At 45.9% G+C, this 18,276-nt stretch overlaps 3 protein-coding genes across 3 annotated transcripts; 2 read left to right on the top strand and 1 right to left on the bottom strand. All coding sequences in view use genetic code 12, as the record gives it.

Moving 5' to 3' along the window:
- Nucleotides 1-1,614: 1,614 nt before the first annotated feature.
- Nucleotides 1,615-14,809, top strand: CXQ85_004819 (translation elongation factor G; the record flags this gene model as incomplete). Its single annotated transcript, XM_025488428.1, has 6 exons — nucleotides 1,615-5,801; nucleotides 6,077-6,731; nucleotides 7,163-9,621; nucleotides 9,891-10,494; nucleotides 10,524-12,502; nucleotides 13,309-14,809. The coding sequence occupies 6 exons, from the start codon at nucleotides 1,615-1,617 to the stop codon at nucleotides 14,807-14,809; spliced, it is 11,385 nt and encodes a 3,794-aa protein (XP_025343090.1).
- Nucleotides 14,810-15,247: 438 nt separating this feature from the next.
- NAG1 (Nag1p) lies at nucleotides 15,248-16,006 on the bottom strand (the record flags this gene model as incomplete). Its single annotated transcript, XM_025488427.1, has 1 exon — nucleotides 15,248-16,006. The coding sequence occupies one exon, from the start codon at nucleotides 16,004-16,006 to the stop codon at nucleotides 15,248-15,250; it is 759 nt and encodes a 252-aa protein (XP_025343089.1).
- Nucleotides 16,007-16,406: 400 nt separating this feature from the next.
- Nucleotides 16,407-17,633, top strand: DAC1 (Dac1p; the record flags this gene model as incomplete). The annotated part of the gene is made up of 1 exon (XM_025488426.1): nucleotides 16,407-17,633. One exon carries the CDS (start codon nucleotides 16,407-16,409, stop codon nucleotides 17,631-17,633), a length of 1,227 nt encoding a protein of 408 aa, XP_025343088.1.
- Nucleotides 17,634-18,276: the final 643 nt, after the last annotated feature.

The following is an 18,276-nucleotide window of genomic DNA, read 5'->3' as shown; positions in this document are numbered from 1 at the left end:
ATTGACTCAATCAATTGATATCAATGAAGTGATCACGCTTTCCTAAAATGGCCAATGCAGACGCCACCCATGCTTATCGTTCACCAGGATGTTGACCCGGTTTCGTCCATTTGCCATTCTTGGCCATCCCAAGGCACGGCTGCCGTCAAAAGAACGTCAGGTAGCTACACACATACATTGAGACGCTCTACACGTCGTAACTGTCCCTCCAGATTGTCGTTCCTCGTCCATTTCCCACGTTTACTACCGCGAGCAATGTTGATGTAGGGCTTCAACTTCGCCAAGACGTACTTAAACAAGGCAATTGATTCAAAGTTAAATCAATCCAAAACATATTGCAAAATCTTTTTTTGGAAGTTGCTGTCCAAGAATCCTTGAGGCAATCCCCTCGAAGCCAATCTAGTCTCGACAACCCCATAAAAGGTATCGATATAGTCCCTTGTGCATACGAAGAGTGTAGCTGGCCCCACGCCCTCCTTCTTGGCTGACTCGGAAGTATCGGTGAATGAAGCCTTCCCACCGAGATCTCCAGAAAGACGATAATCGATGACCAGGTCAAGTCGTGGCTGCAAAACACCAGGGCCCAATTGTACTGCAGACTCAGAACCAGTACAGCAATCACGTCTAACCAATTTGCCATTTGCCATCGATACCAGGATTCCTAACCGTCGAACAATGCCACCGACAAGCCTACCTTGATTTCTGTCAACATCAACCTACCCTCTATATCTAGCAAGTTAAGAAAACCTCTCGCCAAGCCGTACCTATACTATATATGCCATTCACACTGTAGAAAAAAGTCCCCAGATGGTTCACGCGAAAACCCAGTGAGGAAAAATGAGCCATAATGAGCCAAAGTGAAAAACTCCCAGGCGAGCCGTGCGAGCCAGCGGACCAAGTACAGCCACTGAATCCACGCCGAGGCCCCTAAAAACAATCGAACACAATGCCATAGTTAATTCAAAATGGGGGGAACAACCGGCGGGTGGCAAATATTCGCCAAGCGGCTGGCCTGGCGCTCCTCGCCAAAGAAGTAAGGCTTGTTTTTTTGTCTTTACGGTACGGATGTTCCGACGGAAACCGCATCCGGCTCGGATACTCAAACTTGTATCCACTTTCCGGCCGGATGCTGCCATACATTTTCGGGTCATTTCAGTCTTTCCGGGACCCGCCGTCAGCACAGCCGTTCTGCAACGTTCACACGTCAATCGCCAGGAGTAATTGTTGATGTTGGTAAGGATCCACTTCTGCTTTTTCGCAGCCAATCGACATTAGTGTATAACAGATATTCGCCTCGTGCAGACAGCTTCTTTTCGCAGCCATCACAATAATAGACATTGAGGAAGCTACGGAAGGAATTCAAAGCAGCTGCTTGGGAAAAAAACCAATTTGGAAACACACTCATAATGCTCAGAAGGGCTGCATTTTTGCCGCTTGCAGCCGCTCGCCACCTTCAAATCAATGTGGTTTGTTTTGTGTGGTTTGCTGCATGTTGAAGAGCCATCCGCAAGCGCTTCTGTGCGTCGCAGCTTATCAGACCTCGCAGCATAAAAGCAGCGCATTTCGCAACTTTTGGTCTTGTTCTTTTCCTCCCATCATTGATACTTCTGCAAAATGACTGAATTGGAGAAGGCTGACCCGCCTGTGCTCCAGAAACGTCTACTTACTCCGTTCCTTCTGAAGAAGGTGCCGCCGGTGCCTCTAGAAGACGAACGTCCTTATCATCCTAAATGGAGAAACCCATTTAGTTTCCTCTTCTTCACCTGGTTGACCCCTGTATTGCGTAGGGGCTACAAGCGTACATTGCAACCTGAAGACATGTTTAAACTTCACGACCAGATGACGGCTGAGTATCTTGCGGGCAAGTTCGAGCGGATCTTCTACCGCCGCTTGGCTGCCGACAAAGAGAGGCATTTGCTACAAAAAGCTGAGCTGAGAGGTGAAACTCTTGAAACCTCCTCGGTTGACTCTGACGACGACTTTGCCGACTACCAGCTACCCAAGTCGCTTTGTTTCCTCAGTTTGTATGAGACTTTTGCATGGCAGTACAGTTTGGCCTTGTTCTTTGGTGTGCTAGGCATGTCTTGTTCAACGTGTATTCCACTTTTGTCCAAAGAGTTGATCAACTTTGTCCTGGCGAAGGCCTTTGGTATGGACGTGAATATGGGCCGTGGTGTGGGCTATGCCATCGGTGTGTCCATCTTGATTTTCACCGGTGACATTCTCATCAACCAAGGTATCTACCTCTCTATGCTTACGGGTGCTCAAATCAGAGCTATTTTCACAAAGTTGTTGCTTGACAAGTCATTTAAGCTTAATACCAAGTCTAGGAAACAATTTCCCGCCTCCAAGATCACCTCCATCATGAGTACTGACGTCTCGCGTGTGGATTTGGGTACTGGATTTTCCATCTACGGTTTCATCTTCATTTTCCCCGTGGGTATCTCGATTGGTATTTTGGTTTATAACATTAGGGCCCCTGCTATGGTCGGTGTGGGCCTTATGATTGCATTTTTGTTCGTGGCTGGCTTCTTGAGTTTCTTGCTCTTTAGCTTCAGACAAACAGCTCAGAAATCTACTGACGCTAGAGTCAGCTACATGAAAGAGATTTTGAACAATTTGAAGATGATCAAATTCTACTCCTGGGAGATTCCTTACTTCAAGCTTATCCTGAAAATCAGAAGAAGAGAAATGGCATACCTTCTCAGAATGGAGATCACAAGAATGATTATCATCACCTTGGCTTCCTCCTTGACTTTGATCAGCTCTCTTGCTTCTTTCCTTACCTTGTATGGTATTGCATCTCCAAGTGCCAGAAACCCGGCTGACATTTTCTCATCCGTGGCACTTTTCAACATGTTGGCTGGTCAGTTTGTGGTCCTCCCTCTTTCTCTTGCTGGAAGTACCGATGCTTTCCTTGGTATGAACAGAGTCGCTGCTGTTTTGGCTGCTGACGAGATCGACCCTAACGACTCAGTACACATGATCACTGACAGCGAAATCACTCTGATGCAAGAGAAGAAGTTGGCCATCTCGGTACGTGATTGTGACTTCGAATGGGAGGTTTTCAATTTCAAGGAAGAGAAATCTGAAGACCAAACAAAGGATACTGAAGAATTGAAGAAGGAAAAGAAAGAATTGAAACAAAAGAAGAAGGAAGAGAAGAAAGCGAACAAGAAGTCAAAGGGCTCGAAATCTCCAACTCCAGCCCTGGAGGAAAAAGAAGCTGAAGTTGCTTCATTTAAGCTTCATGATATCAATCTTGATGTCAGGGACGGCGAGTTCATGGTCATCACCGGTTCCATTGGTTCTGGTAAATCATCCTTGCTTTATGCATTGGATGGTACTATGAAAAAGAATGCTGGTAAATTACTTCTTAACGGATCGCTTTTGATGTGCGGTGCACCATGGATCCAAAACAGTACATTGAGGGAGAACATTACATTCGGTCTGCCTTATGACGAGAAGTGGTACAACAAGGTCGTCAATGCATGCTCCTTGGATAGTGATTTTGACCTCCTCCCTGCTGGTGATCGTACAGAGATTGGTGAGCGTGGTATCACACTTTCTGGCGGTCAAAAGGCTCGTGTTTGCTTGGCTAGAACCGTTTACGCGGACAGTTCAATCATTTTGCTTGACGATGTTTTGAGTGCTGTTGATGCCAAGGTAGGAAGACACATCATGAGCGAATGTATCTTGGGACTTTTGAAGGATAAGACAGTCGTATTGGCAACACATCAGCTTTCTCTCATCAGTGAAGCCGAAAGCGTGGTGTTCTTGAACGGAGATGGAACAATTTCTCGTGGAACTTTTGATGAGCTTAAGCGTACCAACTCTGCTTTTGCCACACTTATGGAGCATAGTCAAAATAACGAGGACACGGAGGAAGACCTGAATGAGCAGGGTCCCACCAACGAGAAAGAACTTATCAACAGACAGTTGACAAGACAAACTACCACGCAGGTAAGTGAGGAGACTGATGAGAAGAACTTTACTGAGTCAGACGGTAGATTGATCATGGATGAAGAGCGCTCTGTCAATGCTATTGGCTGGGATGTCTATGGAAAGTACATTTTGACCGGTGTCGAAGGTTTCAAAGCCAACTGGTTGATTTATGTTGTCTTTGCTATTACTGTTCTCACCACTTTCCTTACGTTGTTCACCAATAATTGGTTGTCCTTTTGGATTTCTATGAAATTCGATCGTTCCGATGGCTTCTACATTGGTCTTTATGCCATGTTTACTGTTCTCGCAGTTCTTTTTATGGTTTCGCAGTTCTGTGGTGTGATTTTCATCTTGAACAGAGCCTCTAGGATCTTGAATATCAAGGCCATAGAGCGTATCCTTCATGTGCCCATGTCTTTCATGGATACCACCCCAATGGGTAGAGTTATCAATCGTTTCACTAAAGATACTGATACATTGGATAACGAAATTGGTGACAGAGTATCCATGGTTAATTACTTCCTTTCGGACCTTATTGGTATCATTATCTTGTGTATCATCTACATGCCATGGTTCGCAATTGCTGTTCCTTTCATTATCGGCTTATTTATTATTGCAGCTACATTCTACCAAGCATCTGGTAGAGAAGTCAAACGTCTTGAAGCTATCCAAAGATCTCATGTGTACAATAACTTCAACGAGTCATTGTCTGGTATGCCAACCATTAAAGGTTTTGGCCTGATTGGTCGCTTCTTGCAAAAGAATGTTTCCACAATCAACAAGATGAGTGAAGCTTACTTCATTACTGTGGCGAACCAGAGATGGCTTGACGTTCACTTATCGATGTTGGCTTCGCTGTTTGCATTCTTGATCTCCATGCTTTGTGTTTTCCGTGTTTTTGACATTGGGGCTTCCTCGGTCGGTTTATTGTTGTCTTATGTTCTTCAAATCTCTTCGATGATCTCCATGTTGGTTGTTGTGTTTACCCAAGTCGAACAGGACATGAATTCCGCAGAGAGAGTCATTGAGTATGTTTACAAGATTCCACAAGAAAATGCATACCAGATTTCAGAGACTAAGCCTTCACCCGAGTGGCCGCAAAATGGTGAGATTAGGTTCTTAAATGTGGACTTTGCGTACAGAGAAGGTTTACCGCTTACGTTGAAGAACTTCAATGCTGATATTCGTCCGCATGAGAAGATCGGTATTTGTGGCCGTACTGGTGCTGGTAAGTCGTCCATCATGGTTGCTCTCTTCAGGATAGCCGAGTTGACATCCGGAACAATTGAGATTGACGGCGTTGATGTCAGAACCCTTGGTTTGCATGACTTGAGATCCAAGTTGTCGATCATCCCACAAGATCCTGTCTTGTTCAAGGGCACTATCAGGAAGAACTTGGATCCATTCGGAACCAAATCCGATGACGAATTATGGGACACATTGAGAAGGTCTGACATTATCTCGGCTGATAAATTGGAAGCTGTGAAAGCTCAAAAGGTCGGTGATGATGATTACAACAAGTTCCATTTGGACAGTGAAGTGGACGACGAAGGTGAAAACTTCTCCTTGGGTGAGAAGCAATTGGTTGCATTCGCCAGAGCCTTGGTAAGGAACAGTAAGATCCTTGTTCTTGACGAAGCCACATCCAGTGTCGATTACGCTACCGACAGTAAGTTGCAGAAGGCCATCGCCAGAGAATTTGCCGACTGTACCATTCTTTGCATTGCTCATCGTCTTAAGACAATCTTGAACTACGACCGTGTGATGGTGATGGACCAAGGTGAAATCAAGGAATTCGACACCCCACGTAACCTCTTCAATTCGAGGAACACGATTTTCAGGCAAATGTGCGACAAGTCGGGCATTTCCACCAGTGACTTCGGTGCTTAGCTGGAGTCTGTCATGTTTAATAGATTTACGGGACTACATTTTTAGAAATACAATAATGGTAATAGAAAACGATAGATACTAGGCCAGCTACTTACACCAGTTCGCGCACATGTGCAACGCGACCCCAGATTTTCAAAAACTACCAGTAAACACCACTGTGGTTAATGAGCTGGTTCTTCCCCTTGAGCCAGGTATTTGGAGGATGCTGTTGCAATGTGTATCTGTTTGAAGAGCTCACAAGAGACCTGAGTTTCATCGCTCAGGCGCCCAATTTGGGAACTACAGTGACGTTATGTCAGTTCATCTTGGTTCTGGTGATGAGCCTACCTAGCCAGCTTGAAGGAGGCCTTTACTTGAAGAAACCGAACATTCCGATCCTGAAGTTACTTTTCCTCGTTCTGCTTTACTTTGTCGTTTCAGTGCTTAACAATCTGGCTTGGCGGTTTGGCATCTCTGTGCCTCTTCACATCGTCTTCAGATCAAGCAGTACCGTGTGTTCCATGATCGTGGGATACCTCGTGGGCGGGAAGAAGTACCTGAGACACCAAGTGTTTCTGTGTGTGTTGATGACTATTGGTACGTTTTTTGTGATTTCACAGGGACCTCAGAAGGGTGAAACCGTCTCGTTCAACTACCTCTTTCTATGCGGTGTATTGGTGCTTTCTGTGGCTTCCTTTTTGGGTGCTTATATGGGCATTTATACGGAAAATTTGTACACCCAGTATGGAGCTCATTGGAGGGAGACGTTGTTCTACACGCATTTCATGGCTTTACCGATGTTTTTGGTGTTCAGTCCAGCTCTCCTCTCAGACCTTAGGGTGCTCAGCCAGTCGCAGCCGTTGTACTTAGGCGTACCCAAAGGTTTGGCGTATTTGGCACTCAATTCCGCTACACAGGTACTCTGTGCCCTGGGAGTGAACCGTCTAGCTGGCTGCACAACCTCATTAACGGTTGCCGTGATTTTACTTACCAGAAAGTTTGCCAGTTTAGCCATCAGTACCTATATGTACGGCTCATCCTTCACTACGCAAGGCATCCTCGGCTCTTTGACAATTGTACTTTCTACAGTGTACTACACAGCTGTAAGTATGAAGAAAACGTCGCCTGCCAAACAAAAAGCCGAATAAATTGGTAAATCTAGTGGTCTTCATTTCTGGTGGATGGTTGCAAAACGGTTGGTGAATGCAGTACTATGAGACTCGTACCTCCACAAACCGCAAAAATGCAACTCCGATCATGTGACCATTTTCCAACTAGTCTTCTTTACCAAATGGCAAGTCGAAAGCTAGTTGGATTGTTTCGACTGGCGGCTGGAGCTTCTCGTCAGCTCCATGCATCCTGTGTCAGAGCTGAGCCCAAGCTCAATTCGGTGCCGCCGATCAAAACCAGGAACATCGGCATCATTGCTCACATCGACGCTGGAAAGACGACAACCACTGAAAGAATGCTTTTCTATAGTGGTAAGACGCTGAGGATCGGAAATGTGGATGAGGGTGATACCGTGACTGATTATTTACCGTCGGAAAGACAGAGAGGTATCACTATCCAGCTGGCAGCCATCTCAATTCCATGGAACACTCACAAGATCAATATCATAGATACTCCAGGACATGCTGACTTCACGTTCGAAGTGACAAGATCTCTTCGTGTATTAGATGGTGCTGTGACTATCTTGGACGCTGTGGCTGGTGTGGAGGCACAGACCGAAAAGGTTTGGCACCAGGCTGCTTCTCTTAACATTCCTCGCATTGCATACATTAACAAGATGGACCGCCCAGGCGCTGGATTCAGTCGTACAGTGAAGGAGATCATCTCGAAGCTCCAAACTCGTGTGGTTTGCGTCAACTTGCCATACTTCGAAAATATTGACTCCGAGCCTGTCTTCAAAGGCGTGGTGGATGTGATCCACAAGAAGTTACTTATGTGGGATACTGGCGCCGAACAAGATGGTACGAAGATCACTGTCATTGACATTAATGAGGCTTCCACAGGCGAGCTCTACAAGATGGTAGCCAGCAGTAGAGAGTCCATGGTGGAGACCTTGGGTGAGTTTGACGATAGTATCATCGAATCTTTCTTTGAGCATAATGAAGATTACATGGCTATCCCCGATACTGTTTTGCAAAAGGCCATCAATAAGGCGACTATTGCCAACAAAGTTACCCCAGTTTTCTGTGGTCTGAGCTTCAGGAATATTGGTGTACAACCTTTGATGGATGGTGTTGTGAGATACTTGCCTTCTCCTTTACAGATTAATGTTCCAGAGATAACCTCTTCGTCAAGTAAGATTGCTAAGAAGAAAAAGAAGGTTCAGAAAGCAAAGACTGATGAGGTGATACCAATGAAGATGGATCCCCACAAAGGCCTTGTTATTAACAACAACAATAACTTAACCGTTTCACTTGCATTTAAGGTCATTACTCATCCTGTTCGTGGAGTCATGACATTCTTCCGTGTCTACAGTGGTCAACTTGTTGCTAATTCCTCTGTCGTCAACACAAGAACTGGAAAGGTACTTCCATTGAGAAAGATTATGCTCATGCATGGTGATGTTCCCGAAGAAGTCAAAAGCATTATGTCAGGAAATATCGGTGTTGTCGCAGGTACTGGTGACGATATCATTACCGGTGATACCTTAGTGTCCCGTGGAGTTACAAAGAGCAAGAGTTTCTCTGACCTCGAGGCTAACTTGAAGCTTCATCCAATTGACATTCCACCTCCGCTTTTCAACTCTTCCATTGAACCAGCTACTGCTGGCGATGCTCGTTATTTGGATGAATGTATCAAGATTCTCTTGAGAGAGGATCCTTCGTTGCATGTTTCTGAAGATGAGGATTTGGGACAAATCGTGCTCAGTGGTATGGGTGAATTGCATCTTGAGATTCTTCGTGATAGGTTGGTGAATGATTTGAAGGCAAACGTCAGATTGAGAGATGTGGCTGTGTCTTTCAAGGAAACAGTAGCTCGTCCTGACGGCTCCAGTGTGACATGCGAGCATTTTGACAACCCAGATATCAATGCCGAGGTTTCGTTTGACTCTTTTGAAGGCGAGGCTTCTGAAAGCGTTTTTGCAGAGGAAGAGGGCTCTATTTTGTTGGAGCATGATAACAACATTGTGATCTTGGAGCCACTGGCCACGCCCGAATACATGTTGAAAGCAATTGATGAACGCAGATGGAAACTTGATTATACCTTAGAAGAGCTCCAAGAGAGTTTGATCCAGGGTTGTGTTACAGGACTTCAGTTGGCAGGCCCTCGGTTTGGGCTCCCTCTCCATTCTTGTGTGCTCAGAATCAAAAAGTGGAACTTCCCGCTCGACCTTAAGGGCCCTCAGCCTTCATCACTTTTAGATGTTGGTCGTCGTTCTGTCACCAAAGCTGTCAAAGAACTCAACGATAAGTCCGAGAACCACTTCGGTGTCTTAGAACCTATCATGAACACTCATGTGTACGTCGACTCTGGTCTGATGGGAGAAGTGATGCACGATTTGAACAACAGATGCCTGGCGACCGTTCTTGCTATTGAAGACCTGGGTGAAAGCTTGGATAAGCAAAACTGGGCTCGTGAAGAGGCCGAGAAAATCTACTTACCACCTGACTACACAATGAAGAGAACCCAAGACGACTTGACAGAAAGGAAGATCATCATCGCAGAAACGCCATTGAAAGAAATGGTCGGGTACCTTCTGAAGCTTCGTTCTTTGACCCAAGGCCGTGGTGTATTTGACATGTCTTACATTGGCATGAGAAGAGTGCTGCAGCAAAGACTCGAAGCGATCAAGAAACAGTTCCTGTTCATCTAGAAGAACAGCAAGAACAAAGGAAAAAAAGAAACTCCAAAACCGTACATAAATCAACCTAAAGAAAAATACAAAATAATACACCGTTTCTTATTATTGCTCTATTTTTCCTACCAACGTAAGCCCAAACCTTCCAACTAAGTGTCACTGCGTGGTCAGCCATGTGACAAGATCAGTGCGCACTCAACCCCACGTATTCTGCTTATTATCATCGTCAACCACATCTTTCTCAGGTACGACTACGAAAAGCCAAAAGCGAAATGTCTGACGTTCCTGAAGTTCAACCATTGCTGGCAGGGTCAGCTGACCTTTCGGGAAACTCTCCTGTTGGTCTAGAAGACGCTGTTCCTGATAAGAATTCCAGAACATCTTCCAGCTCCTCGTTCGTACCAGTGGATAATGTCCAAGATGCGATCCAAGTGATTGACGAGAACAAAATCTTCAACGAGGCCATTTTAGACTATATCAGCAGCTCCCCTGACCGCCTGGGACTGGGTGACTACAGAATTATCTCTGTGTTTGGTTCTCAGTCTACGGGTAAATCTACATTGCTCAACCACCTTTTCAACACCAACTTTGATGTGATGGATGAGGTTAACAGACAGCAAACCACCAAGGGTATTTGGTTGGCACACAGTCCAGGTGTCACTCATCTGGCTAAGACATCTGCGCCTGACAATGTGTTGGTGATGGATGTTGAGGGTACTGATGGTAGGGAAAGAGGAGAGGACCAGGATTTCGAGAGAAAGGCTGCTCTTTTCGCCATGTCCACCAGTGAGGTTCTTATTGTGAATCTCTGGGAAACTCAGGTGGGTCTCTACCAGGGCGCCAACATGGGTTTGCTCAAGACCGTGTTCGAGGTCAACTTGTCTCTTTTGGTAAGGCCAAGTTGCAGAATAATGACCATAAGGTGCTTCTTTTGTTTGTTATCAGAGATCATCTTGGTGTTACTCCTGTCGAGTCGCTTGCCAGAACGATCGAGCAGGACTTGATGAAGATTTGGGATAGTTTGAACAAGCCCGCAGATGTTGCACACCTTCAGTTTTCCGATTTCTTTGACTTGGCTTTCCATACTCTTAGTCATAAGGTTTTGCAGTATGACAAGTTTAAGGACGATATCAAGCTTTTGGGAAACAGATTTGTGGATAAGAGCGATTCGGGTTTCTTGTTCAAGCCATTCTACCATCACGACATTCCTATCGAGGGCTGGACTATGTACGCTCAAAGCTGCTGGGATCAAATTGATAACAACAAGGATTTAGACCTTCCTACACAGCAAATCTTGGTTGCCAAATTCAAGTGTGACGAGATTGCGACCCAATGCCTCGAGGATTTCGAAGAGAAGTTCCAGGCTTTCGAGGCTGATGCTCGTGAGACTGTCGATAACGGTACCTCAGTCAACTATGAAGATATTGGAAAGGTCATGGGTGACATCAATGAAGACATATTAGAGGAGTACGATACACAAGCATCGAAGTATAACAGCCTGGTCTTCCAACAAAAGAGAGCGGCATTGTCAAGCAAAGTTAGCGAACGTCTCGGTGGAGTGTTCACTATCTACGCTGATTACCTTAGCTCGACAACTATTAAGGATTTGACCTCTGCATTGAAGAAGAAATCAACGAAATATGGCTCCTTCCTGGAGAAGATCGAGAAGCTCACCTCATCGGCACTTGCAAGCTTTGCGGCAAGTCTTACGCTTCTATCTCTTGGTGGCTCTTTACCGATTGAGTCTAAAGTGAAGACGCTTCAGGAGAGTGTCAGCGGCATTGTTACAAAACAACAGCTTGTTGAGTTGAATAATATCATTAGCAAGTCATTGAAGAAGATTAACAATGGTTTATCTACCACAATTCTTGATGAAACCGCAAATCCTGACAAGGAGACTTGGAACCGTATCCTTGACCGCTTCACTGAGTTGAAGAATTCATCATTGAGCAAGTACCAGGCTGGAGAAGGTTATGACTTTGCCTTAGGTACAGAGGACCTGGTCAATGAAAGGGCTTTGTCTACATTAGAGTTCAAGGCTTGGGAGCTTTTTGATCAATTGTTGCATAAATACATCTCCAGGGATAACTTGTTGAACATCCTCAAGGATAGGTTTGACGATAAGTTCAGATATGACGAGAACGGAGTTCCTAAGTTGTATCAGAACAATATTGAGTTGGAGAGCAGTTTTGGTGACTCCAAGGAGTACGCATTGGAAGCACTTCCAATTCTTTCCTTCGCCAGATTGTCTAATGGTGCTGAAGTAAAGCCCAAGTACGATATTCGCAGCAAAGCTTTGCAACACAGATACTCTACAGTTAGTTTACTGGTGGAAGATGAGGGATATGAAGAGGATGACGAGGCTGACAGCGATGCTGAAGACGACGAAAGCGGTCACAGCTTTGCGCAGATTGTCACTGAGAAGGAGAAGAACGAGGTTTTGAACAAGTTCAGAAAAGAAACGGACGCCAAGTTCGTGGAGACCAAGCGTTCGTTAATGCAGCTGGTGACACAGATACCATTGTGGATTTACGCAGTGATTGTGGTGCTTGGATGGAACGAGTTCATGGCGGTGCTCCGCAACCCATTCTTCTTCACGCTTCTCATCATGTTTGGTGCTGGAGGTTACATCTTGTGGCAGATGAATTTACTCGGACCATCAATGTTGGTTGCACAAAGAGCATTCGATGAGGCGGTTGCAGTGGGCAAGGAGAAGTTGCGGGAGATATTGATTGACGAGCCAGGGCAACATGGCCGCAACCTAAGCACCATCAGTGGACAAAGCGCACGTCTGCTGGTGCAATCAGTGGAGCAAACCGAGGAAGCTGTGCCGGTGATTAATGTGCAACACGAGGAAGAGAACGAAGAGATTGCTTCATAGTACCATGACGGTATAATACTACATAGGACAAAGCAACCCCGGCCAGGGCAAGCACGAAGTAGATCTGACGATCGGCAGGGCGGTGACGTGAGACGTAAGATGACGGTGAAATGGGCTGGGGTCATGGGGAATACCCCCGGGGCGATTTTTTTGTTTTTCTTTCCTTTTTCGCAGCCATCACTTGATGGTCCCGGAAAAACAGCCACTCTCCAGTTGCCCTAGTCGCACGGTGACACCATGCTACATCGGAAAAACCACGGCCACACGAGATGGAATTGTTCGATGCCACCACCACCAAAACCAGTGTTGTATAGGGGTCAGGCCAAAAAATTGCATTGTTTTTTTTTCTTACATGCAAGAATCTTCCTTTCTCGAGCTGTAATTTTCCCTTCCAACCCCAGTACTGAATTTCTTATTCGTGCTTTTCCTGGCAGGCCCAACAGCTGCAAATGCAACCTGAGAAACAGAAAAAATGTCCATCTCCATTGCAACGAGGTAACAAAATACTGCACACAGACGCGCACCGCACCAGCTTCCCACTGCAACCTCGCCCTGCAAACAAAATGGAACTGTAACATCCTGGGGCAGCCTGTTTCTTGTCACTGTTACCATAAACATTTGTTCATTTCTTAAGTGGCCTATTTTATGTCTTGCGTCTGCTCGCTCCACACCATCTTTTTTTTTTATTATTATTTTCATTTCCCCATATATTTAACCTCCACATTTCCCCCAAGCTTTCCTAGCCCATCGTTTTTACACTTCCCCATACTTTCATCACTTTTCAAATGCTCGCACATCCTCTGAGCAAACACTCCGAATCAGACCTTTCCTTGGGCCTGAGCCCCAACACTTCCCTTACTGACGAGTCCCGCCTGTGCATGGCCAAAGCACTCTACGACTTTAGTAGAGGCGTTGACCTGGGCTCGTTAGGCGTCCATGCCGATGGCATGGTACGTGCTTTTGACGAAGCCTTGGCTTATAAAGATGCCCTTACGATGCTTCCGAACTACAGCATTAACCCTACTGGTGAAGAGCAGGGCTGCTACCTTGTGATTGACTTGGGTGGCTCTACTCTTCGTGTGGCCATCGTGGATGTCGCTCCTAACGATGGTATTGACGATAGGTCCCACAGAATCAGTATTGTCACTTCCAAGAAGTGGATCGTCGACAATGGTGCAAAGACTATCGACAAGAACTTCTTCAAGTGGATTGGATCCAAGATCGCCGAGACTATCGACAGCCAGAATGTCATGAAGCGTGATCAGATCATCTACACTGGTATCACCTGGTCCTTTGCCTTGGAGCTGACTTCTTTCAACAGAGCTAATGTGTGCCATGCTGGTAAGGGCTACTACGTTTGTGACGAAGTCAAGGGTCATGACTTGAAGGGCTTGTTGGAACTGAGTCTTCTTGAGCATTTCAACATCCGCCTTGACGTCAAGTCCATCTTGAATGATTCCCTTGCTGTTTACGCTGCTGGTTCTTTCATTGATAAGAAGACCAAGTTGGCTCTTGTTTTGGGTACCGGTCTTAACATGTGCTGCTCCCTTAATTCTTCCGACAAGATCCTCGAGTCCAAGCACCTCGGTGGAGAGAAGAACATCTTGTTCAACACCGAATTGTCGCTCTTTGGCGATAACATCATTGATGACATCTTTACGTCCTACGACACCCAAATCGACCCTCGTTTCAAGCATAATTTGCATTTCGCTCCTCACATGGAATTGGACCCTGAAACCAACACCATTTTCCAGCCAACGGAGCTTTTGACCTCTGGTAGGTACTTGCCCGAGTTGGTAAGATTAGCTCTTGTCGAGAGCATTTCTAACGACGAGATGTTTGCCAACCAGAAACAAAATTTGCACCAGCTCACCAAGGCCTACGAAGGTTTCACTGGTGAGTTGATGTGCCATATCTCTGAAGCCGACGATAACAATGAGATTGCCCTGGCCCTTGCTAAGCACTACGGTTGGGATCAGTCCAAGATTTTGATGAACGACGTTGTCAGCTTGAAGCTTCTTGTTGATGCTGTTGTTCGCAGAGCCGCTTTCGTCGTGGCTACATGCATTGTCTCCCTTATAAAATTGTTGGTGGAGCACAACGGTAAGCTCGAGACTGACGTGGTGAAGATCGGTTTTGTCGGTTCCGTGTTGGAGTACTTCAACAGGTACAGAGACTTGATCATGAACTACGCCAACGAGTGCCAGGATATGATGGACATGAACGTGAAGATTCAGCTTCGTTCTGTTGAAGAGAGTTCCATCGTTGGTGCTGCCATTGGCGCTGCATACCATAGAGATCACTAGAAACGTTTGTTAGTGGGATCACGCCGCAGAAAGAAGAAAAAAAAACTAATAAACCTGAAATGGGTTTGAAGAAAAAGAAAAAAAAAGTTACCAAGTCATATAGTCGCATAGTTACGAGGCACATGAATCATACGTCTGTTTTTAATAATTTGTTTCCGGGGTAGTCACATGTAGTCTTCCGGGGAAATGCTTGTGGGGCGTCGATCTCCAGAATCTCCTGATAATAAGCAATTACCGTTTCACATCAAGAACCGTTTCAGGGTCTGTTTTGTGATTTGTTCCTGGAGTCATACGACTCATTGCTGCAAGATCGACAGACTTCTATGTAGGTGCAATTTTGCAGCCATTTCTACGTCTCACCACATTATGATGTTATCTTCTATTGCCCATTATTTATTATTTATGCTAACCCGAAATGATATTGGTCAACTGATGCATTTACAACTTGGAGCCCAAACCGGCAGCTGGGTGGTCACACACAATCAAGACATTGTTGTGGTCTCTCAAGTATGAGGATGGGAACTGTGGGTCGTTGGCCTGACCGTTCATGGTCTTGTCCAAAGCGTACTGCTTGTTGGCGCCCAAGACAATGATGGCAATCTCGTCAGAGTTGTCCAAGACAGTAGAAATACCCACAGACAAGGCGTGGGATGGAACCTTCTCTGGGTCATTGTCAAAGAATCTGGAGTTGGCCTTCTTAGTAGACTCAACAAGGTCGACCTTCCGCGTCTTGCAGTCTCTAGAGGAGCCAGCCTCGTTAAATGCCAAGTGGCCCTCTGGACCCAAACCGCCCAAGAACAAGTTGATGCGTCCGTACTTCTTGATCTTGGCTTCGTAGGCAGCACACTCCTTCTCGGCGTCAGCTGCAAGACCGTTCAAAATGTTGATGTTTTCCTTTGGAATGTCCACATGGTTGAACAACTTGTCGTACATGAAGTAGTGGTACAGCTGTGGGTGAGAAGGCTCAAGCCCAAGGTATTCGTCCATGTTGAAGGTGACAACATTAGCAAAGGAGACCTTGCCAGCCTTGTAGGCCTTGACAAGACGAGAGTAGACACCCTCTGGGGAAGAGCCCGTAGGAAGACCAAGCACGAATGGTTTAGACGCCGTAGGCTTGAAGTCGTTGATTCTGTCGATCACATAGCTTGCAAGGTAAGCAGAGGCGTCGTCGCTGGAGGAGAAAATAGCTTGTCTCATGATGATTTTAAGTTAGGGTTTATGAAAAGTGGTGAGAAGCAGAACTAAGCGAACCTGGGGCTCTTATAGCTGCTATTTTCTAAGAAAGGCCCATTGGTAAGGCGATGGGCCATTTCGTCACGAGGTACGGGTGGTGTGGGTGCAACGTTGCAAAATGCAACATGGACTTGGCGAGGCGGCGCGAATTTCAAGACACTGGTCAGATGCTCCTGTATGCAGAGCCGCTCCAACGTTGCAATTGCAACCTCCACACTGGTTTGCGGCTCATTCGATGCACGTTGCTGATGATTGTTCCGAAGACCATGACTTAGTATATATACCACAAACGGCCCCAGGTTTTTTTTTTTTTTTTTTCAGTCTCATCACAAACATACAAAACAAACACAAACACAACTTCAAAATGTTACTACAATTCACCAACTGCCATCTTTGCGACCACGGCATCATCACTCACAATACCGATCTCTTTGTCGATACTGAGACTGGTAAGATTGTTGCACCTCCAAAGAGCAAGAAGGTTCTGGTTCAAAAGGTCGACCTTGAGGGCCAGATCTTGGCTCCTGGCTACATTGACATTCAGAACAACGGTATCTATGGCTTGAACTTCAGCAACCTTAAAGAGGACTCTACTGGCGAAGATATCGCACGCTTTAAGGCTTTCTACAGAGATGCCATGTCCAAGTACATGAGAACTGGTGTCACTGCCATGTGTCCTACCGTCACATCTAACTTCCCAGCCACCTACGAGAAGGTCTTGCCAGTTTACAAGAAGACGAGATCTCAGAGCATGTGTGACTCGCTTGGTGCTCACTGTGAGGGTCCATTCATCAGTACTGCCAAAAAGGGTTGTCACCCAGTGGAAACCTTCACCGATGCTACCAAGGAAGGTGGTTTGGCTAGAGTCTACGGTCAAGAAAACTTATTAGAAAACGTTGCCATTGTGACTGCTGCTCCAGAGATTCCAGGTGTCTTGGACTCCATTCCAGAACTTACTGAGAACGACGTCATCTTCTCTGTGGGCCACACTTCTTCTGACTACAAGACCAGTTTGGAAGCTGTCCACAGAGGTGCCACCATGATCACCCACTTATACAATGCCATGCCCCAGCCTCACCACAGAGACGTTGGTGTGGTTGGTCTTGTCACCTCCCCATCTACTGGTATGGACAGTCCATACTTCGGCATCATCTGTGACGGTGTCCATGTTGCACCATCCATGTGTGTTTTGGCTTATAGAGCCAACCCAGACAAGTGTGTCCTTACGACGGATGCCATGCATTTGATTGGCTTGCCTGATGGTACCTACAAGTGGGACGAGCAAAAGATCGTCAAGCAAGGCCCAAGACTTTACTTGGAAGGCACCACCACGTTGGCCGGTGCTGCTACTACTCTCGCCGAGTGTGTGAGAAACTTGGTCCAGTGGGCCAATGTGTCCTTGGCGCAGGCAGTCAAGACCGTCACCAACAACGCTGCTGACTCGCTTAATGTGTCCAACGAGAAGGGCTACTTGAAGGTTGGCTGCGACGCCGACTTGGTTGTCTTGGACAACGACGGTTACATCAAGACCGTTTACAAGTGTGGTCAAGCTGTTCCCTCTATTGATGAGCGTGTTTCAGCTTCCCTCTAATTGATCTACAAATTTGTTGCATAATACCTAGCATAATACATGTGTATACCTGATTCCAGTGTAGACTAGGCCATCACCTGAGAGGTGAGGCGACCATTAATCCGGGGTAAGGAGACGTTGCGTCATTACTCGTAAAAGATTGTCAGATGGAACGCAAGAGACATCTAGAAGAACTGGGGAAAAAGAAATGAAGTATCATTTAAGCTTTTCTGGGGAAGTGGTGTGAGGACTAAGTGGCTGCAAATGGCTGCGAAAACCAATAGAATCTTATAAAGCACAGAAATGGGTAGCTCAGCTGACGCTTCAGGATTTTCCATTTTTACTGCGTTTTGCCAACCAATTTCCCCATCTTTGCCATTATTTTTTGTTGCTTGTTGCAGTTCTTATTTATCTTGCATCCATGGCATCCCTGATTAACGCAACTCTTCTTAAATCGCCATTTTGATAGCTTTCCACATGAGCCAGCCAAACTCTCAATCCAATGGCAATACCAGGTACCCAAAAATCATTCCTTCTATAATCCAAATCCCCCAGAAATGTCTTTACCCGCAAAATCAAATTTAGACTTTAATTTATCCCTGTTTCTTCCGGTCCAACCAAAATCCAAGGTTCACCGGTGTACTGGCCCAGTCTAAAAACCCTC

The sequence above is a fragment of the Candidozyma haemuli genome, assembly GCF_002926055.2.
Source record: "Candidozyma haemuli strain B11899 chromosome Unknown H_2014730914, whole genome shotgun sequence".
NCBI lineage: Eukaryota > Fungi > Ascomycota > Pichiomycetes > Serinales > Metschnikowiaceae > Candidozyma > Candidozyma haemuli.
Note: the sequence above shows the minus strand (reverse complement) of the source record. Positions and strands in the feature narration are given on the sequence as shown.